At 41.1% G+C, this 21226-nt stretch overlaps 1 protein-coding gene across 1 annotated transcript in view; it reads left to right on the top strand.

Moving 5' to 3' along the window:
- The first annotated feature begins 1299 nt into the window (after positions 1 to 1299).
- Positions 1300 to 21226, top strand: part of LOC124612977 (B-cell receptor CD22-like) — a 115828-nt gene continuing 95901 nt past the window's right edge. The window contains exons 1-4 of the mRNA XM_047141505.1: positions 1300 to 1381; positions 1565 to 1686; positions 11769 to 11929; positions 19045 to 19180. Of these exons, the coding sequence (XP_046997461.1) occupies positions 1602 to 1686; positions 11769 to 11929; positions 19045 to 19180 (382 nt within the window). The 5' untranslated portion in view covers positions 1300 to 1381; positions 1565 to 1601. The remainder of the gene's footprint in view (positions 1382 to 1564; positions 1687 to 11768; positions 11930 to 19044; positions 19181 to 21226) is intronic.

Here is a 21226-nt window from a genome sequence, read left to right on the forward strand (position 1 = left end):
AGGAAAGGTTATCTACAACTTGTAGAGAAAGCAGTCAAAGAACTTGAATGTAGAAGTATTTTTGAGGAGGGACTGAGACAGAGCTATAGTTTATCGTGTATCGTATTCCCCACTGTAAATTAAACAAGCAATAAAGGAAGGCAAGTAGTAATTTTAAAAGGTAATTAAGAAGAGTGAAGAATAACAGTCAAGAAGTGTATTTTTAAGGGTATATGTCTCCTGTGAAGCGTTGTACAAAGTGAAACGTGGGCTATAATCAGTTAGACTGGAAGAGAACATAAGCTACGGAAATACAATTCTAGAGAATAATGCTAATGGTTAGATGGGTAGATCGAATAGTTAATGACGAGATACTGAATAGAACTGAGTTGAATAGTAATTTATGGCACAGCTTGGATAAAACATGGGATTCATTGTGCACATGCTGATGTAGCGGGTACCCTTCACTTTGCCAATGGAGAAAAATGCATGGAGCAAACGATGTGGAGGGAACGCAAGGTTGGACTATAGTAGGATACACTCGTATATTCCTCGTGTTATGCACAGACGAAGACGGTTGTACAGGATAGACTAGCGTGGACACTGTATCAATCATATCCTCGAACTGAGCACCAAAATAACTATATATTGAAAGACAAGTACACAGACATCAAGCGGAAAGATGAGAATAATTGTAAACGTAAGTTACTGTGCTGTTCCATTGATGGTTAACTAATGTATCCCGATCGTCACTGCACAACATTGTTTGTACCTTTCACTCGGGATATGCTGACGCGATTTGTCAAATTACTCTGTTACTATTTAGAGAAACAGCCGCGCTCCAAATCAGACATAATTTGCTATTTTATTCATATCACACGACATGTTGTGAAATGTTTGCAGGCATTGGTAGTGAGCCACAATAAAAGTATTTCATGTATCTTCCCACAAGTGGCGTCAGTCAACAAATTGGTTTACTTAATCAAAGAATAAAATATTTACCCCGTAACGATCTCACCTGATCGTAATAGAGTGAATATGTGTTAAAGTCTGTGTTATTCGTAATAAGGCTACGTCGTTTTCCACGGAAATTCCACGTATAATATCCGTTGTATTTCTCTTATTAAAAGCATACATGCGTTCGTACTTCGTTATACGGGAAGAAATACGTCATCTACACAACGACCCTTGTCAAAACAGCAATGATGCGCCATTCTTCACGTAAGTGGCAGCTTAACACATGCGCAGATGGTATGATTGCTGACAATTGCCCTAATCGGCCAGCCTGCCGAGCTCTGCCGCCGAGCGGACCAGTCTCAATCTGGAAGGGTACAGCGACAGGTCGCTGGGAATGAGCTCCGTCTAATATTGAGAAATTCTGCGATTAGCTGTTTCACCCGACGTAAGAACTACATAATTCACACATATCTCCTCTAACTACACAGTTGAATATGACGTGTTCGTCAAATTTTTCTCCCAATTACATACTTCTTCACTGTCGAGACTGCTGACATATGTATCGATGTTTATATTTGAAAGTTTTAAGATAAATAACAACCAACAAAACATTTTTCGTCCTTTGCAGGTTGCAGCCTGAAATAGTGGTAGTGTACCATAATACAATGGTACTGCGGGCAGGAGCAACCACTCGGCCCATTGCGGTCATCCTGATGGTAATGATATCTCTACATAGTGCCGCTGCAGAGGGTGAGCTCATGATTAAAGTTTTCACAAACTAGTGTATGTCAGTATATTGTCAAATACAGAACCCACCAGCAGCGGCTACTGACGTTAAGTTAGATACAAAGTGTTCCAGATGCAACTGTCATTTCTTGTGCGTAATATCAACTTTAGCTAAAATTTGATTGTATGAATATGCTTGCTTTTCAAATACTTCAGCTGCATCCGGTAGGAGCTTTCCAGGAAAAGCGCTTCCACATTGGAGAACAGTGGCAGTATTTTATATTTTTATTAGTTATGTTCATAAATTCGTGAGACTTCTTATATAAAAGTGCGTGACTTTGCAGTGAATGTTAAGAACAACAGAAGTAGGTAGGATCAGTACGTTGAAAGTGAGAGGTGTTCCTGTTGCAGCTAATGAGTTGACTAAAGCAGGAAGTATGATAAGTTTTCTGAAGTGTCGTTTAAGTTTCTGAAATGGTACTGGTGGACATACCACTACGTTGAATTGCAAATGAAGTATCACAATCCGTTAGTTACGTCCCTCCATCCTTAGTTAGTCTACAAGAGACCTACAATACGTGCTCAATGCAATCAGCCAAAGCGTACATGAAAATTTGGTCGATAGAGACATACAAACGGAAGGTATAATAGGCAGAACCTACCATCTGACGACAGAAAGACTGAAATCCGTTACATATTTATAATCAATAGGAGATTGACAAGAGGTATATCTTCAAAAAGGAAGTTGAAAAGCCGGCCGCGGTGGTCTAGCGGTTCTAGGCGCGCAGTCCGGAACCGCGCGACTGCTACGGTTGCAGGTTCGAATCCTGCCTCGGGCATGGATGTGTGTGATGTCCTTAGGTTAGTTAGGTTTAAGTAGTTCTAAGTTCTAGGGGACTGATGACCACAAAAGTTAAGTCCCATAGTGCTCAGAGCCATTTGAACCATTTTTGAAGTTGAAAATACGGGAAACCTTTAATGACTAGAAGATACGCATTCTGATCTTCCAATAAAAAAGAAAATAGAAGTTGCGTAGAATCAGTTAATATCTTAGTCATTTAAGTTGCTGTAAAAATGTGTTAATTCGCCGTTTGAACAAGATTGGAACTTTTTATATTTTTTTTTTTTACGGAAATGGAAATACGCGAGTACACATATGAATCCACGAATCAGTGGTACATTACTGTCTTCCCCAAACATTGTTAATACTAGCCAACAGTCAATTTCTTTGAATGAAAATCATTGGCGATATTAATCCATTAGAAGCATGACGTCGTACGCAACATTTTCCGATGCTTCCTTATGAGACCAGTAAGGACATTTATTGGCTACAGGAAAGATAATATTGCGACCCATTGTTTTTATGCAAGTGTTGAGTGTATAGGTGTACTTTTCACTGGGGACCAGAATGCTTTCCTCATTCCAGAAATGGAACAAGAAGATGATCACAAGTAATTCTGGCTTAGTGCAACAACCCTTCACTATAGTGGAGGAAGCACGCTTTTATCCTGACACCTGTTATATCCTTGGGGAAGTGTTCGAGACACTTTCATTACTTTTATGTGTGTAATTTCGAACAGCAACCCGACGATAAGAAGTGAAAGATCTGGCTACAGTGTGGTTTCTGTTTCTCAGTTTTAAATTATCTCAGCAAGATATATTAAACATGAAACGCTACCAGTTGTGAAATGTATAATATTATTTTACTTTTACCCCAATTTGTTTTGGGACTGCGCCGTCCTGTTATCAAGTGCTATGAAAATCTATACAGCACTTAACAACGGACTAACGTCATCGCTTAATATGTTCTGCTAGAAACAAAATCACATATTTCATAACTGATGTTGTAACATTCTCCGTACCAATTCATGAGACAGTTGTACGATGACTTCGTAACAGATAATATGACCATCTGAAGTTAAGTGTTTTACCTTTTTTTACATATAGTAAACTATTGTAGAGGGCGTTATCTAAATGGGCATTTATGACACGTCTGTCTTGTATTATTCAATAGCTGAACCACAGGAAATCGTAATTTCATCCGTATAGTATAGGTTCTAGTGGTACAATAAGTACTTTTTTGTATGCGTATCGTCTCATCCTTCATCAAAACAGGCATTACAAGCATGACGCGATCTAGTCCTCTGTTTAAACTCGTAGCTTATAATACATCTACAAAAACCCGTACGGTGCGTGGCGGAGGGTATGTCTCATATGACTACGCTCTGCTACCTTTAAATCACGATTGGTGGGAGAGAAGGACGACTGCACGAGCTACAGTGTCTTTGACTTTCCCGTCGAGGTCATTTCGTGAGACATATAAGAAATTAGTATATTGGCACATTCGCTTAAAGAATTTCAGTCATAAATCTCTACGTAATATACAACGCCACAGAAACGATATGTTGAGTTCTGTATGCAAGGAAGCCCTGGATGATCTCGTGATCACCACTGGGGATCATTGAGATCACCTACTGAACGATCACGCACGTGACGAAATTCGATACTCTTCATTGGATCTTCCCCGTCGCTTGTGTTAATCCAACCTTGTAGGGGTGCTAGACTGATGGGCAATTTAAAGAAACGGACGAACGAATGTTTTCCAAGCTACTTGCTCCGTGGATGAACATTTCCTTAAAATTCTCTCGATAAATCTATAAGCTACTTGTATTATTTCGTTATTCCATTTTTGGTCCTCTGAGATACCTGCAGGTATTTCGCAGTAGTCATTTCATCCAGTAATGTGCCGCAGATATTGTACTGCACAAAAGCGCATCTCTTTGCCTCGTTATGTGCCTTGCTTTACAATTACACTGAGTGTAACTTCCAGTCCCTACATCACGTCTAAATCCACTGCAGGACTTCCTACACTTCGCGAGAGCCTCCTGGCGACGCATTCTTCCCATAGTCGAAAGCGTTTCTGTGAATATCTTGACAGAACCTCCAGCGTTATCCACTAAATAATAGAAATGAATCGTAAACAGTAACGACCCTGTCAATAAAATTCTTCTGGGCTGTTGACCGCATTTTCAATATATACTAGCTCAGCAGAAAGCTCTGTGGAAAGCCATTTTCAATAGTGGCCGAAACCTCGGACAATTTTATACATTGACAATGCGGTCAACAGCCCAGAAGAGTTTTATTGACAGTGACAACGGCCGCGGAAGCCTACGCTTACAAGTAACGACCCTATCACACTCTTTTGTTCTTCTCCTGAAATTGCCTGCACACCTGTCGATCTTGTTCCTCTATGAAGGACGTCTTCTTATTTATCTGCAAGGAAGTCTTAAAACTGCAGTCACAGATTTCTCCGATACTAGATAAGCTCGTTCGGAAGTCCTTTAACAGACAGCGAAGAGCTGCATCGAATGCATTTCGAAAGTCAGGGAAAACGGCATCAAGTTAGGCGCCATTGTCTACTGAGCTCTGACGTTCAGGGAGGAACACAGCGAGATGAGTTTCGCAAAACTCAGTTTACAAAATCCACGTTTGTTATTTACTAATTTATTTGTCTTGTCTACCTTATATTCAAACCATGTTCTGTATCTACGTAGGATTCACACAGTAACGGTGCACTTAAATTCCAGACACATGTTAAATGCGTGATTCTAACTCTGCTGTCTCAGTGCAGCAACGCGTCTTTAAAAAGTAGAGTCCAGAATAGGAGCTTCCTCGGGAAACAATACTGTCCATGATAACGTTCAGAAAGCTTTAAAACTCAAGTTATTCTGAGACATCTACAGAACTACACGGATTATATTTGAATAGAACACTTTCCAATAATGGTTGTCATCACAGTGACCGTTGTTTAATATTGAAAAGACAGCGAAATTAAGTAATTTTTGTTGGTGCAGTTGTCTAAGGGTTTTGCTGAAGTGTCGGTCGGTAATGAAGATAAATTTCTTTTTGGTGATTAATTTCCATATCCTTTTGGCCTTTGTCCTGCTTCAACGGGGTGTCGGCCTTGTTATTATAGATTTAGCAGTGTTAGAGTCAGAGGGTGGCCGGATACCCTTCCTGTCGCCGCCCTGTACCCCCCAGGATGAAACTAGTGTACCGCAGCTATCTGCGTCTAGTGTAAGCCATGGAAGAGTGCAGTCGTATAACTGAGGCGTAACTTGGGAACCAGCCCGGTAATCACCTAGCGAGATGTGGAAAATCGCCTAAAAACCACATCCAGGCTGGCCGACATACCGGCCCGCGTCGTTAATCCTCCAGGCGGATTCGATCCGGGGCCGGCGCGCATACCCGAGTACAGGAAGCAGCGCGTTAGCGCTCTCGGCTACCCTGGCGAGTAAATTGTCTTCTTGTTGCTAATTCTTTGAACTTAAATTGCCACTTAGCACTATGGTGAACCTAGAAAGACATAGGGTAGTGGTACTAAATTAACAGATAAATAGATATATTTACATAACTGTAATATTTCTATCTTTGTATGGACACACAATCTGTAAGCCGAAAATTAGGTATACGTGAAACATTTACCTTAAAGAGGCAGTAGTTAAACCAAATTTTTTCACTGTTCTCCCGTGAATCAGTTTAGTAAGATCTCGTTTACAGGAAAACTCTCTAATGTGAACTAGAAAATGAACGTGCACCAATAATCGTAAGGTTCGCCAACAGTACATAGCTTGTGCCGCATATAAGGTATTAAATATTCAAGAGTGATCTACAATATATCAAAATGCGCTCTGTAAATACCCACTGAATACACACTGTAAAAAATAGAAATAAAAAAATAAAAACAGACACACTACGAAAGAATTATCTGAATGGGACGAAAATCAATAAATGTGAGAGAAAGAGCAAGCCAGTAGCACGCTAATCCACCTCTGGTTCTTATGCAAACGCTTATTCACCGCCGGCCGGAGTGGCCGAGCCGCTCTAGGCGCTACAGTGTGGAATCGCGCGACCGCTACGGTCGCAGGTTCGAATCCTGCCTCGGGCATTGATGTGTTGATGTCCTTAGCTTAGCTAGGTTTAAGTAGTTTTAAGTTCTAGGGGACTGATGACCAAAGCAGTTTAAGTCCCATAGTGCTAAGAGCCATTTGAATCATTTTTGAACTTATTCACCTTATTCAGATTTAGATCGTCAAAAATCCCGAGCTGGTTAGAGGGCTCTGCTCATAATTCTCCAAACGTTTTCAATTAGGAGAGATCCGGCGATATTGACGGCCAAGGCAGGGTTTGGCAATCACGCTGAAAACCAGGAAAAACTCTCTCTATATGCGGGCGGGCATTATATTGCTGAAATGTGAGCCCAGGATTGCTTGCGATGAAACGGGGCGTAGGATATCGTTGACGTATCGCTGTGCCGTAATGCAGCCGCGGAGGGCAAACAAAGGGGTTCAGCTGTGAAAAGAAAGACACCATAGACCACCACTCCTGGATGTTGGGCCATATGGTTGGCGACATTCAGGTTGGTAACCTAACGCTATCTGGAGCGCCTCGAGACATGTTTTCGCTGCTCATTGGGGTTCAGTTCGAAGCGGGACTCATCACCGAAGACTTTTTTTGTGTTGGTGTGTATTATAGTCGCCAATAACGTATGTTTACTTTCTATGATAGGTTTATCTACTAGCGCTGACTATCAGTCAACTGCTGAGACCAGATGGTATTCCTACGAGTATTTAATATTATATTTCTTCCGCTGTGGAAATTATGTATCTTCTAGTTCATATTTATCGAGAATGCTTTGTGCAGGGAATCGTTCCAAGCGACTATAGGCTAGCACATTTCTGTCCTGCCAATAATTAGGGTGAATACATAATTACAGATGGATTATCAATGAAATCCGTGGTTTGCAGTAACTTAGAGCATATTCTACGCTCGAATATTGTAACGTTCTTAGGGAGAAGGAAGCTTCGATCAAAGCATCAGCATGCTCCACACGAAATCAGTCGGATGGGAAAAGACATGTTGTATATAATTGGACGCACGTGAAAAGAACAAAAGCCGCTGTCCTAAATTTTGGAAAGGTGCTCGAAATTGCACAGCACTATCGTTTAAGAAGCGCTTTATGAACATACGAGGTATCTTCACATATAACCGACTGTCTTGAACAGTCAATAGTAGCCATCGCAGTTTAAAATACGGCGAAACTTTGCTAGGATGGAGAGTAAAGTCTTAATAATAAGCAAATGGTTTCACAGATAGTCAAATGTACTATTAAACTGTATGCTGATATATGCCTTTGTCTACATCAAATAATTGTTTTTGGTGATCATAAGGAAATACAGAAAGGCCATGGCAAAATTCACACTTAGTATAACCAGTGACAGTTCTCCTTAAATTGAATAATGTTCTCATCAACGACAAAAAAAGACCAGTAGTTTGCTTTTACACGTTTAGCTTGTAACTTCGTCCAGAAATTTAGGGGGTGACACTAAGAAGCGGTATTAAAGAATTAGACTGTATAAAGTCAGTAATAGAAATGATGAGAGAGATATTTAGATTTTTATGAGGCATTCTTGGAAAACATAGTGAATCGATCAGAGAAGACTCACACAAGACGTTATTGCGATGAATTCTCCATTGTTGCTCTCAGGCCTGAAGTATTTATCAAGTAGATACGGCGGAACACGTCGAAAATATTTAGCGATTCGCTTAAAGGGCTGCAACTATTCATCGAAGTGTAACAGATTCTCAGGGATAGTAAACAATAGGCATCTGAAGAAGGATGAAATTGTTCTCGCGATAACTTCACGTTTGAATTTTACCCTCGTGTGGAACCATGGAGGTGTTTTAGATACCAGTGGAACTGCATATCTCTTCCATTTCATCTGTTGGTCATTCTGTTGTTGGCGGTTCAACTTAGCTTGTTGGCAGTTGGTAACCGACCTTCAGACATACTAGAAGCATTGTCATCCACTTTCTTAGTGGAAAACTGTGAAGTTTGGGTGATTCCATTAGTGACTTTACGACATCGTAAGTGTTTGTGTTTATTCTACGGTCAAAATTTTCTTATCAACTAAAAATAATTTTGTATTAAGGTTTCATTATTGTTTTCAATTATTATCATTTTTGCTACGGCTTCGAGTTGTCATTCACGCCTATCGGGGCTGATCGAAATTTTTCGTACATTCTGAGGAAAATGTTAGAAAAAGATGAAGGTACCGATGAAAATGATCTCTGAGTTGAAAGTGAAGCCTTCTTACGGTAGTGAACATGAAACTGCCTCGTGTTGCCGTGACAGCGAGAGAACGACCAACTAGTATTGTACCTCCTGCAATCGTCCAGTTTGCCGAACATGACGTTCACTGATGTGGGGTGAAGAACTTGGGTGAATATTGAACTGTGTATCAGTACATTTGCGAAGTTGGTTATACACTGAGGTGGGAAAAAGTCATGGGATATCTCGTGTAATCATGTAGGACCCCCATTTGCCCGATAAAGTGAAGCACCTCGACGTGGCATGGACTCAAAAAGACGTTGGAAGTCCCCTGCAGAAACATTGAGCCGTGCTGCCTCTATTGACGACGATATTGGTGGAAGTGGTGCCGGCGCAGGATTTTGTGCACGAACTGACCTCGCGGCTACGTCCCTAAATGTTCCGTGGGATTCATGTCTGGCGCTTTGGGTGGCCAAATCATCCGCTCGAATTGTCCAGAATGTTCTTCAAACCAGTCGCGAATAATCGTGCCCTGTGATATGACGCATTGTCATTCATTACGTGAAGTTCATGTAGCGGCAAATGGTCTCCAAGTAGCGGAAAATAATCATTTCTAATCAATGATCGGTTCGTTTGGACCAGCGGATCCATTCCATTCCATGTAGACGTAGGCCACACTGTTATGGACACGCTACCAGCTTGCACGGTTGCCTCCGTTGATTCGTGTGATATGCGCCACATTCTAACCCTACCATCAACTCTAACCAACATAAATCGGGACTCAGACGACCAGGCGCCGGCTTTCCAGTAGTCTAGGGTTACGGCCATTGCGTTGTCCATGCTGAGAGGTAATGCCGAAATTTTGTACTCTCGGTGCACTCTTGACGATGTGGATCTCGGAATATGGAATTCCTCAGTAATATCCGCAATGGAATGTCCCATGCATGTTAATACCCGTTTGCAGCCATAATCACGTCGGACACCTTTGCACATAAATTACCTGAGTACAAACGACAGCTCCACCAATGCAGTGACCTTCTACAGGGCGAAAAGTATTTAATCCGACAAACTCTGGGAGGTTGTAGGGGACATCAAAACACATAGTTTTCCCTAATGTCATTTTTTCCTATGAGGAGTATTTCAACCGGTAAAGGGAGATTTCTCTGGCGGGAAATTAATTAAACCAACAAACACTTTTCCATTTTTTTTATGACCGAGAGACAACACATTAACACAAACCAATTTCAATTCCAGTAGATTTTCAAAAATGCCTCCACTGACACATAAACAAAGGTTACACCGTCGGATCATATTGTGTCTGACATGGGCAAAAACCTCGGAAGTATCCTGAATTGGTCCTGCTGCTGCTGCTACTACTATCCAGGCAATCAGATCCTCTTCTGATGCAACAGGAGTAGCGTAAACAAGGTTGCGCATCACTCCCAACACAAAAAAGTCCAGAGAGGACATATCTGTGGCCATGGTACAGGACCACCTCTGCCAATCCACGTTTCTGGAAACCGTCGGTTCAGGAATCGACGCACACGACGACTGAAATGTGCTGGCACCCAGTCTTGTTGGAACCACATGCGTTGTTTCGTAGGGAGCCGGACGTCTTCCAGCAATTCAGGCAATGCTCTGGCGAGAAAATTGTAGTAGTGCCTGCCATTTAATGGCCTAGGTAGGAGATACGGACAACTGAAACAGCCCCCAACAACCACAGACCCACACACTAACGAAGAACCGCACTTGATGAGGGCTAGTAACTGTGGCATGTGGGTTATCCTCACTCCAAACATGCTAATTGTGCATGTTGAAGACTCCATCACGCCCGAATGTTGCTTCATCGGTAAACAACACAAAGGATGGAAATGTAGGATGCATTTCACACTGTTCCAGGTACCACTGTGAAAACTGTGCTCTGGGTGGATAATTAACTGGTTCCAGGTTGTGGACACGCTGTAAGTGAAATGGACGTAACAATTGCTCTCGAAGGACTGTTCTTACATTTGTCTGATTCGTCCCCATGTTACGTGCAATTGCACGAGTGCTGATTGAAGGATCCCGCTCCACATCCTGCAAGACAGCTTCCTCAAATCGCAGCGTTCTTACCGTGCTACGGCATCCCTGTCCAGGTATTCTGCTAAATGACACGGTCTCACGCAGACGTTGGTACACAGCAGCAAGGGTCGTAAGATGCGGGATACGGCGATTAGGATATTGTTGTTGATAAACCCATTGTGGTGCGCTACGTAGCATGCACCAACCATATCAGTGTACTCACACCAGGTGTATCGCTCCATTAGCAAACAGAGACAATGCACTACTACACTGGTGGACAGCAGTTGCCTACAACTGAAGATCGTACTACGGCCTCTAACAACTGAAGAGCGTAATACAGCCTCCACCGGTTTAAATAATCCTCATAGGAAAAAATGACATTAGAGAAAAATATTTGTTTTGATGTCCCCTACAACCTCCCAGAGTTTGTCGGTTTAAATACTTTTCACCCTGTATACCTCGTGTACACTATTGTACCTCCATCAGCATATGTGCTTATCGCTATCCCATGGCTTTCGTATCGCATTGTATACAGCTAATTTATGACATACCACGTCCACCCTACATCAATGTAGTACTGTTTCATGTTATTTCTAATACGTTAAATTTCACTTTTACCCAGTGTTACACAAACGTGTTTTTCTTTTGAGATTTATTTTGAGTTCTACTGCAAAATTGATGTTCGGGATTCTAATATACGCAAATATGTAACCTACGAATGAATGTTTGTGATAAACGTAAAGTAATTTACTCCTAGTTAAGAACGTTAAGTGGGATCCTTTTGGATCTCAGGGCCCCTTTTATGATACAGAGATGTTACCGCTCCATTTTGTGAGTCAATTCGAGAACGGTACCGTAGATAATAAGATAATAGAGAGCAGGATATTCCTCGAGGAATATTGCCTGTCAGGGTCAATCTTATGTGGTGTCGCAGGAAGTTCGCCGCCATCCAGCATCCTGATTAACGTCGAGCTGCCACTGACTGCGGGCCGCAACTGCGAGATCACGTGCCGCATTGTGGGGTGGGAGACGTCGCCAAACGTCTCCTGGTGGTTGGGCGATCAGCGGTTGATGGACACTATGGAGGAGAAACTGGTACGTGCTACTTCTTTCTACGTATGAACGCATCCCGTGCCTGCTATTCCATATTTTGTCAAGTTGTGTGTTCAGAAAGACGTAAACATAAGTTTTGCTGCAATATTGTCCCTAAATATACGGAAGGTAACATCTAACGCAAGTAACTTCTTACCGCTAGAGATAATAAGAATTTTTCATTAGACGTAAATTTGTTCCGCTGATACCTTAGGGTGGGGGGGGGGGGGGGGGGGGTAGGACGTCAAACGGGCCGACTTGGAGCAGGAGAGGCACCGCAGGACGTTTTAATTTCCACTGTCTATACTTTTACAAATAAATTCATAAGATTTTATCAGCATGACCAGGAAGTATTCAAGATTAACACTCATAGCAGTGGAAGTTGAAAAACATAACAAAATAAATTGTTTTACATGTGAAATTTCATTATTTTTTCGCTTACTATTGGCTGCATTTGTTGCTATAGGTACATTTTTCTTCACAAGTAAGAGAGATTCTTTGATGAATTTTGCACAGCATGCAAACCATACTTACAGGTGTATGGTACTCTATAATTATCCAAATCTATTAATAGCTGTGGTAAAAATTAACATAATTAACTACAAAATTAGATTTTTTCTAAACGTAAAGTTTAAAACGTAACAGCTCATTCATTTTTTCATAAATTAAATAGATTCTTGAGTTTCAGACACCTGTAACTATGGTTTGTATGCTGTGCAAAATTCATCGGTCAGTCTCTCTTACTTACGAAGAAAAGTGTACCTATAGCAACAAATGCAGCCAATAGTAAGTGAAAAAATGATGAAATTTCACATGTAAAAAAATTATTTTGTTATGTTTTTGAACTGCCACTGCTACGAGTGTGAATCCTGAATCTTTCCTGGTCATGCTGACAAAGGTTTATGAATTTACTTCTAAAAGTATAGACAGTGGAAATTAAAGTGTCCAATGGTGCCTCTCCTGCACCAAGTCGGCCCGTTTGGTGTCCTACCCCGTTAACGGCGAACACATTCTGCGGAATCATTGGAAGGTACACCGTCATACGAGTATGCTGGATGCCATGCACCAAATCCAAAACTTCAGGTATGGATCCTCAACCTGCTGAAGGATTTATCCCAGATACATAAGGTTTCTTTACCATTCATGACTGCCTTATTCAATGTTGCTTGAGTGTGCAGTGTTGTGTAATGGTTCAGAGTCCATGTTAAACCGCAGGACCACTTAACGACGAGCCGGATTATTCGGTTCAAAGGTCGATGGAAGACATGGCTGTACGATAACAAACAGGTTCTGCAATTTAAAACAGGCTTAAAGCCAACTTCGTCTTGAAGACCAATTTACTACATTTTAGAAATTGCTTTTATCAGTTTAAGTAATCATCATATTACATGAATGGTTGTAATAGATTTGTAATCAGACATCATTTCCTGAGGCCTAGAAAAAACATTCATGTATGTTACATGAGCCGTGATTGGTACGAAACTCACTGTAAATCTGCGTAAAAATTCAGAAATAGTGCAGTTTATATCACTACTGTCTGGATATTTGGTTACTGTGGTTTAATAATACAGTGTTGGGTGATTTCGTTAACACACTGTTTTTAATTTATATTTGCAAAACTGATCTAAGGAGCCTTACTGCAGCCGTTAGTGTCATCTCAAAGATGTTAGGGTGCCTTCGAGAACGAATGTTTCAACACTGTAAATAAATGACGCTTACACATGTTTTTTTTTTGTCTTTTATGTTTTTTTTCTTCATCATATAATTTTGTTATTACCGCAATAACGGTTTCCCACCAAAGATTTCAATGTCCCTGTTCCCTCTTCTGCAGCTCTTAAGCACAACCACATTAATCTTAAGCTGAACAGTTTACTATATGGGCAACCCTTTTTGCTGAACAGTTCAGAGGTTTCTTTACGTTTCGTCGTGAACTTTTTACCATCTGCGATCTCTGCCATCGATAGTTTATCTATTTTTGAATTCCTTCCGCATCGCACATTTCGTGTTCGACATAGCGGTACATAATAGCTAGCAGCTACAGCTCGATCTTTCACTGTTTTGCAATAATAAGGGCATTTTGGTTTGTCGGGTTAACTAATCCCACTTGGTTCATGGAGTTACTGTTGGTAAATGATGTGCCTCGGTACAACATTCTCCATGTTCTCAGGGTTTCGTAAAGCTGATTCCATCCTTATTTGTTGAAGTACTATTTGAAGATTTATAAAAGTCTCAAAGGTTCCACATTGTTTTTTTCTATTTTTACCACCATTTTGAAGTGATATGATTATACGAATCAGAACTGATCTCCAGCTTTCGTCCAAAAATACGATAAAAGATTTTTTCCCAACTTCGCAACATCTCCCTACCACTCAGCAATAATTTAGGATTAATAGTTTTCCTCACTTTTATTTTTAATTAGTGATTTACCTGGGAATAAAAATGTACTTGACGTGGCCATTACCATATATATGTCTTTCTCCAGGTGTTCATACTTTAGCCCAAGTAAACGAACTGACTATGCACACAGTTACTTTCGATTAGCCTTTTGCTGTCTCCTAGAATCATCTTCTATTCACAGAGAACACTTGAAAAAGCAGTTCATTCCAGATTTTTGTTCCGTATTTTCTTGTTGCTGAGGTTTTCAATTGGAAAACGTTTTGGATGTAACTTTCCATGCTGTTATATCCCGTAAAAGTCTATCAATCTCTGTAAAATATATTACCTACACAAGTTAAGTAGTAAATAAGCCAGTTTCCAAAATCTGAACAAAATGAATGTTCCTTTTATCGACGTCCCTGGAGCAGAAAAAGAGTAATTCGGCCGGTGGACTAAGCGCAGTGCAATGTGTCCCAATATGGGAGTTATGGTTCTTGTAGTGCTATGGAAAAATATAATAGCCCATGCGCTGTAAGACTGTCAGTGGCATTGCCGTCTACGTATCACGTCCGTGCCCTCAACTTGAAACCTTTATTATGAGTTAAGGATGAATATGCGTAGAATTTAAGGTATTACTCACCAGCAATGGGTAATTTACTGGTCTTTCAGTTCTTGAACACAAATATCTCATTAATCAACATTGGTGTATTTCTTCATTCGCTTTCTTCTAACAGATTTTCCCACACTTCTAGGTACGATTTAGTACAGAAATCAATATATTTTCATACAGAACTGAAAGGGCGCGGGTTCTGTACCTGGCAGGGTCGGAGATTTTCTCCGCTCGGGGACTGGGTGTTGTGTTGTCCTAATCACCATCATTTCATCCCCATCGACGCGCAAGTCGCGGAAGTGGCGTAAGACTTGTGCCCGGCGAACGGTCTACCCTATGGGAGGCCCTAGTCACAAGACATTTACGTTTATACAGAACTGAATTCAAACTTACATCCATTAGAAACAATATCAATATGGTATTCATATGTGGAGAGTTAATGTGAGAATAATAGCAAAAATTAATTATCTCACCGAGCGTGTATACCAACTTCATTATACAGGGTGAGTCGCGTATGACGTAACACCCCCTTTATTCCGGGGGCAATTGCAAGTATCGGCGTGCGGTTTTCTTCGAATCATAGCGGACTATGGGGCACATACGTTGGTACATGCACAATATATTGACCTACATATTGAGGCAAGTATGTGATTTTTAAATTGGATGCTATACTTTTTTTACCATCATTCGAACACTCTGCAAAAGACGCGTATAGTGATGTAGCGCATGTTGCTATTGTGATTCATACTTTTCTTAATAGAGGGCGGATGAGGATTTACCTGCGTAGCGTAGGCCGTACTTCCTGCATAGAGCACGGCAACTCGGCCTGCGGGTCGCGTGAGGCGTGTTTACAGCCTGCAACCGCTTCCGACCGCCTCGACCTTCAATCGTACATTTCCCAGTCTTTTAAGCGAATTTTGAATCACAATAGCAACATGCGTTACATCACTATACGCGTCTTTTCCAGAGCGTTCGAATGATGGTAAAAAAAGTATAGCGTCCCATTTAAAAACATGTACTTGCCTCATTATCTCGGTCAATATAAACGTTGTGATCATTGTGCATGTACCAAAGTATGTGCCCCATAGTCGACTATGATTCGCAGAACATCGCTTGTCTATACGTGCAATCGCCAACGAAATAATGGGGTCGTTACGTCTTACGCGACTCACCCTGTATATCTTCTGAGCAAGTAACTTAACATTAGTACTTCATTACTATGAATGTTCTTTTTATATGAATCTTTATAATAGTAGAGTTTGGTCACAAAAGGAGATAAAGGAGTCACAACACGAAGAGGCAGTTGCGCGACATAAAAGAAAGTTGGCAGGTGTGTTTCTATGAAATATGATGTCTATTCCAAACGCCACTGTGAGGATACAAATGGCTCTGAGGTCATCAGTCGCCTAGACTGTAGCGCCTAGAACCGCACGGCCACTCCAGCCGGCGTGAGGATACAAATCAGGTTTGTCTTAAGGACACGTTGTAACGGTAGTGAGCGATAGTTGGCGTTGAGATAGAACGTAGTAAGTTGATGTTAGTGACGAATGCCTTTAAGGTGACAAAGACGACATTATTAACATCTCACTGAGTTTGAACGAGGATACGAGAAGCCGGATGCTCCTTCTGCGATATTGTAGAAACACTTGACCAGAACGTAGCCACCGTTCATGGCTGCTTGAAAAGGTTGTCACGGCAACGCAGGGCCGCAAGAAGATCGGTTTCAGGATGATCACGTGGCACCACCAAACAGAAAGACCACCGTGGTCGATGTTTGGCTCTGGCGCATCGTACTGCATCTGCAATAGCAATTTGAGCAGCAGTTGGCACCACAGTTCCGTAAAGAACTGTTATAAATCTGTTACTTCAACGACAGCTTCGAGCCAGACGCTCTGTTGCGAGCATTCGAATGACTAAACCACCGACATTTGCGCCTTCCGTGTTGTCTAGCGAGAGCTCATTCTAGGGCAGGGTGGACGTCTGTTGTGTTTCCTGCTGAAGTTAGTTCTGCCTCGATGCCACTGATGGTCGTGAGTTGGTTACAAAGAGACCAATTGAGGGCCTGCAACCAACCTGTCTTCGTGCTAGACGAACTGGAGCTATAGACTGGCACCTCCACAACAGAATGCACACCGGCGGTTACGCCTGTTACTAATGTACGAGGATTTTACATTGGCATTGGTTCATCTCGCTCTTACATTAACCTGTTCAAATGGTTCAAATGCCTCTAAGCACTATGGGACTCAACATCTGAGGCCATCAGTCCCCTAGAACTTAGAACTACTTAAACCTAACTAACCTAGGGACATCACACACATCCATGCCCGAGGCAGGATTCGAACCTGCGACCGTAGCAGTCACGTGGTTCCGGACTGAAGCGTTTAGAACCGCATGGCCACCGCGGCCGGCCATTAACCTGTGATCTTGCAATGTGAATTACTTAGATACTAATGTATATTACCTACACAAACCTGTAAGCGAAATTTCATTACTTAATTATTTTTTGGTGCTCCGATTTTTCCTCCGTCGGTTGATATCTGTGAAACTAGTTCTACGTGCATCGATGTGATTCTGACTGCTGTTGTTAAGCATCGGTCTCTCTCTTCAAGTTTCACTCCCACGTTTCCACGCTCTACACAGTTAATCATTCATTTACGCCTCTGGCTCTCTCCTATTAATCTATGCCTTCTTTTAGTCAAATCGTTATATAAATCCTTTTTATCGCCAATTATATGCAGTACCTCTATATTAACTATCCAATTTACCCATTAACCGTTAGCATTTTTCCGTAGAATCACATTTCAAAAGCTAATATTATCTTCTATTCTAGTTTCTCCCATTGACCAGTTCCATGTTATGTTGTACTCAAATTGCTTTCGGACAACAATTTCTGACAACAATAGCTAAATTAAATATAAGTTCTCTCATTAAAACGGTTCAAATGCCTCTGAGGACAATGGGACTTAACATCTGAAGTCATCAGTCCCCTAGAACTTAGAATTACTTAAACCTAACTAACCTATGGACATCACACACATCCATGCCCGAGGTAGAATTCGAACCTGCGACCGTAGCGTTCGCGCGGTTCCGTCTTATTAAATATGAGTTCTTTTTTCAGGTATGTTTTTGATAGTCATTTATTTTGCTGTCCAAATAGAAAGCCTCATGTGCTCTGTGATATGCGTAACATTCTTAGTATCAACACGTATATAATATAATACAAAGCTCTGGAACAAACTGATCTGAAGGTGACTAATGAAGACAAAATCTCTACTCAATAAAAACTCGAGCAATTTAGACCGGTCATTGTTTCATAAATGGTTTCAGAAAATCATTATTATGGTTTGCAATTACACTCCATTTGCGAATTATTTCCATATTTACTTTTTCCGTTAGTCCGTATTGGTGCCTGAATTGCCCGTATACGCACGTAAACGATGAGCAGTTGCTGACACATGACGGTTAGGCTTTTTTCGCGGATGGACATTACGTTGCATCTGAACGTACATCGTACGTTGCATCTGAACGTACATCGGTATCCGCTGTTTGAACTACAATCCGTAGGAAACAGTTTACTCCCCACATGCTCATGAGTTTAAATTTACAGCATCAACTATATTATTTAAAAATGTTTTCATTTGAACTGCTACTGAGTAAATCCCTAGTGCTATTCGCTTTTCATTACAACTTATTAGTTTAAGAACAGTATAACATTTTAATCTATTTGAGAAAATTGTCAGAGAGATAGAAGTGCGATTATTTTTCGTTTGTGCATCACAGGCGATGAAATATAACACATTTATTTCAGGTTGTAAACTGGAAGTGTGTTGCATTTCCAGTCAGACTATTACCTCGCTATATTCCGTTATTGCAGTACGCCCTACAATACGTTTGCAGTAACCAGATAAAAATAAATATTCGCTCATTATATAGTTAACTGGCCAGAGACTTCTGTTTGTTTCTTATTTTCAGGATTTAAGCAGAATCTGCTAGTCTAACCCCGAAATGAATTTGTTCAAATTTAGGTACGAAAAATAATTATTTTTAATAGCACCATGATTTATCACTTTAAATATTTCCTAGTGGGTTAGATTTGGGTGTTTCTGATCCAACAGGCCTTTTTCTGCCCAAGGTATCCGAAGAAGGTAACGAGACCGTGTCAATACTGTTGTTGACGCCACTTCCGGCTGACAATGGGGAAACCCTCAAGTGCCAAGCTGAGGGCGCAGACGGCATACTGGAGAAATCAGTGAAACTTCTCGTCTACTGTAAGTTACACCATCATCGTTTTCCTCCTTTTTTTTCTTTTTACTGACTTTACTTTAGAAGTAAAATTACATTCGTTGGTGTGTATGTAGTTTCGCTCTTTTTATATTGAAAAACCAACGGCAAGGGAGTTTAGATGCTTTCCTATAAACATATTTGCCTTACTTTCTCTTTGCGAGCATTGAGAAGCCGCCGACAGTTGACGGTCGCGTTCATCGAGCCGCCGCCCCGCCCACCAGGCAGTTAGAGCGAAGGCTCACCATTCGCGCTTTCCACTACACACGTCCGTCCCGCAAACATAACACAGCTGAAGCGCAAAACGTCATATCCCATATGTTATTATATGAAACTAAATTCCTTGTTGTAACAGATCCTGTAGTATGAATGTGAGCTTAAAACGTTAATTTTGTGTTCTAGATGTGGAGATCCCTGACTTCCTCTTTTCGAAGCCGTGTCCGGCATTGATGTAGGGTCCACTTGCAAAGGCTTATACACGCAACAGCTTTGCGTCAGCCGAATTCTCGGGCTTCGAACTTATCATTTACCAATCCAGTCAACCGTGAAACAGTCGTTTATTGGGACGGCCATGGGGTCCACTTCTTCTTAACGGAGGACAGTTTTAGAATTGGAGTACTCTAGTCTTCACTTTTTGTGAGGCTTTCACTCTGCCTAAGGCACGTTTCACGTATGTGTTGGTGATTCCTTACTTTCATGGCTTCTCTTGCGTGGTAGTTTACATAACATTCAGGCCTACGGTTAAAAGGATACACTTTGGGATACGGACTACATCAGGAAGAATTTTTAAGTGACACTGCTCGCAGTACAATAGCAATGGAATAAAACGCAAACCTGTTGATAAACGGATATTGACAGAAATGCTGACAGACACGACAGTGGTAATGTGTGAATCCTTCCATCACAACCACAGCAAAATGTTACCTGAGGATGTGGATGAAAAACCCAAAGAAAAAAGAATACAATTCGTTCATGTAAGTTCGTTGGCCTCCGTGGTGAGTGTCAATCGGAATAAAATCTGTTTGGGTGTAGGGGCGCGTTGTTCTGAAGCAATGAAACAACTAAAATATCAATATTTCGACCGAATTTGCAGTCGTTCTCTTCAGGGTAGATATTCCGGAATCAGATATTACTTTGTAAGGCTTATCCAGGAGCAGAAACAGACCCATATCATAATTTGGTAATGTTGAAGAGTAGATTGAAGTTTAAAAGACTAGTCAGGATGAATCAATGCGTAAAGAAGTGTGATACAGACGCATTAAAGAGGAGACAGGCTTCAAGTTCTCTTATGCTATAGATACTGTTTTAATGAATAGCTCTGCAGGCAGTTCAGTAGAAGAGGAATGGACGCCTCTGCAAAGGGCAATCACAGAAGATGGAAAGAGAAGCTTCGGTACAAGGAGCGCAGTTATGAAGAAACCATGAGAAATAGATGAAATCCGTTGATCGACTAAAGAAGGAAGTACAGAATTGATCAGGGATATGAGGAGTACAAAAATACAAGTCACTTAGGAATGCATGGAATCGAACTTGAAATGGATGCATGAAACATCGAAGGAAATGAAATAGAAACAATTGCCGAAGAACAGGCTCAGTAAAGAGAAAAATCAAAACATTCCTTGGTGAAATTAGAATAAAGGGTGGTATCATTAAGAGTGCAATGGCAGTTGCACTGTTAAATACTGAAGAGAGAGCGGATAGATGGAAAGGGTACTTTGAAGTCTCTATGAGGGGGATGACTGTCTCATGATGTGTTAGCTAAAGAGACAGGAGTCGACAGGGAAGAGGTAGTGGATCTAATATTATAATCAGAATTAAAAAGAGCTTTGGAAGACTTAAGATCAAATGAGATAGAACGGATAGTAGCAAAAAACTATTCCCGTTTTTGTGTAGAACGTATGAGACTGGCGACATATGAGAAAACTTTCGGAAAAACATCAACGACACAATTCCGAAGATTGCAAGAGCCGACAGATGCGTGAATTAACTTAATAGCTCAAGCATCCCAGTTGTTGACAAGTGAAATATACAGA

This window comes from Schistocerca americana, chromosome 4 (assembly GCF_021461395.2).
Source record: "Schistocerca americana isolate TAMUIC-IGC-003095 chromosome 4, iqSchAmer2.1, whole genome shotgun sequence".
NCBI classification, from domain to species: Eukaryota; Metazoa; Arthropoda; class Insecta; order Orthoptera; family Acrididae; genus Schistocerca; species Schistocerca americana.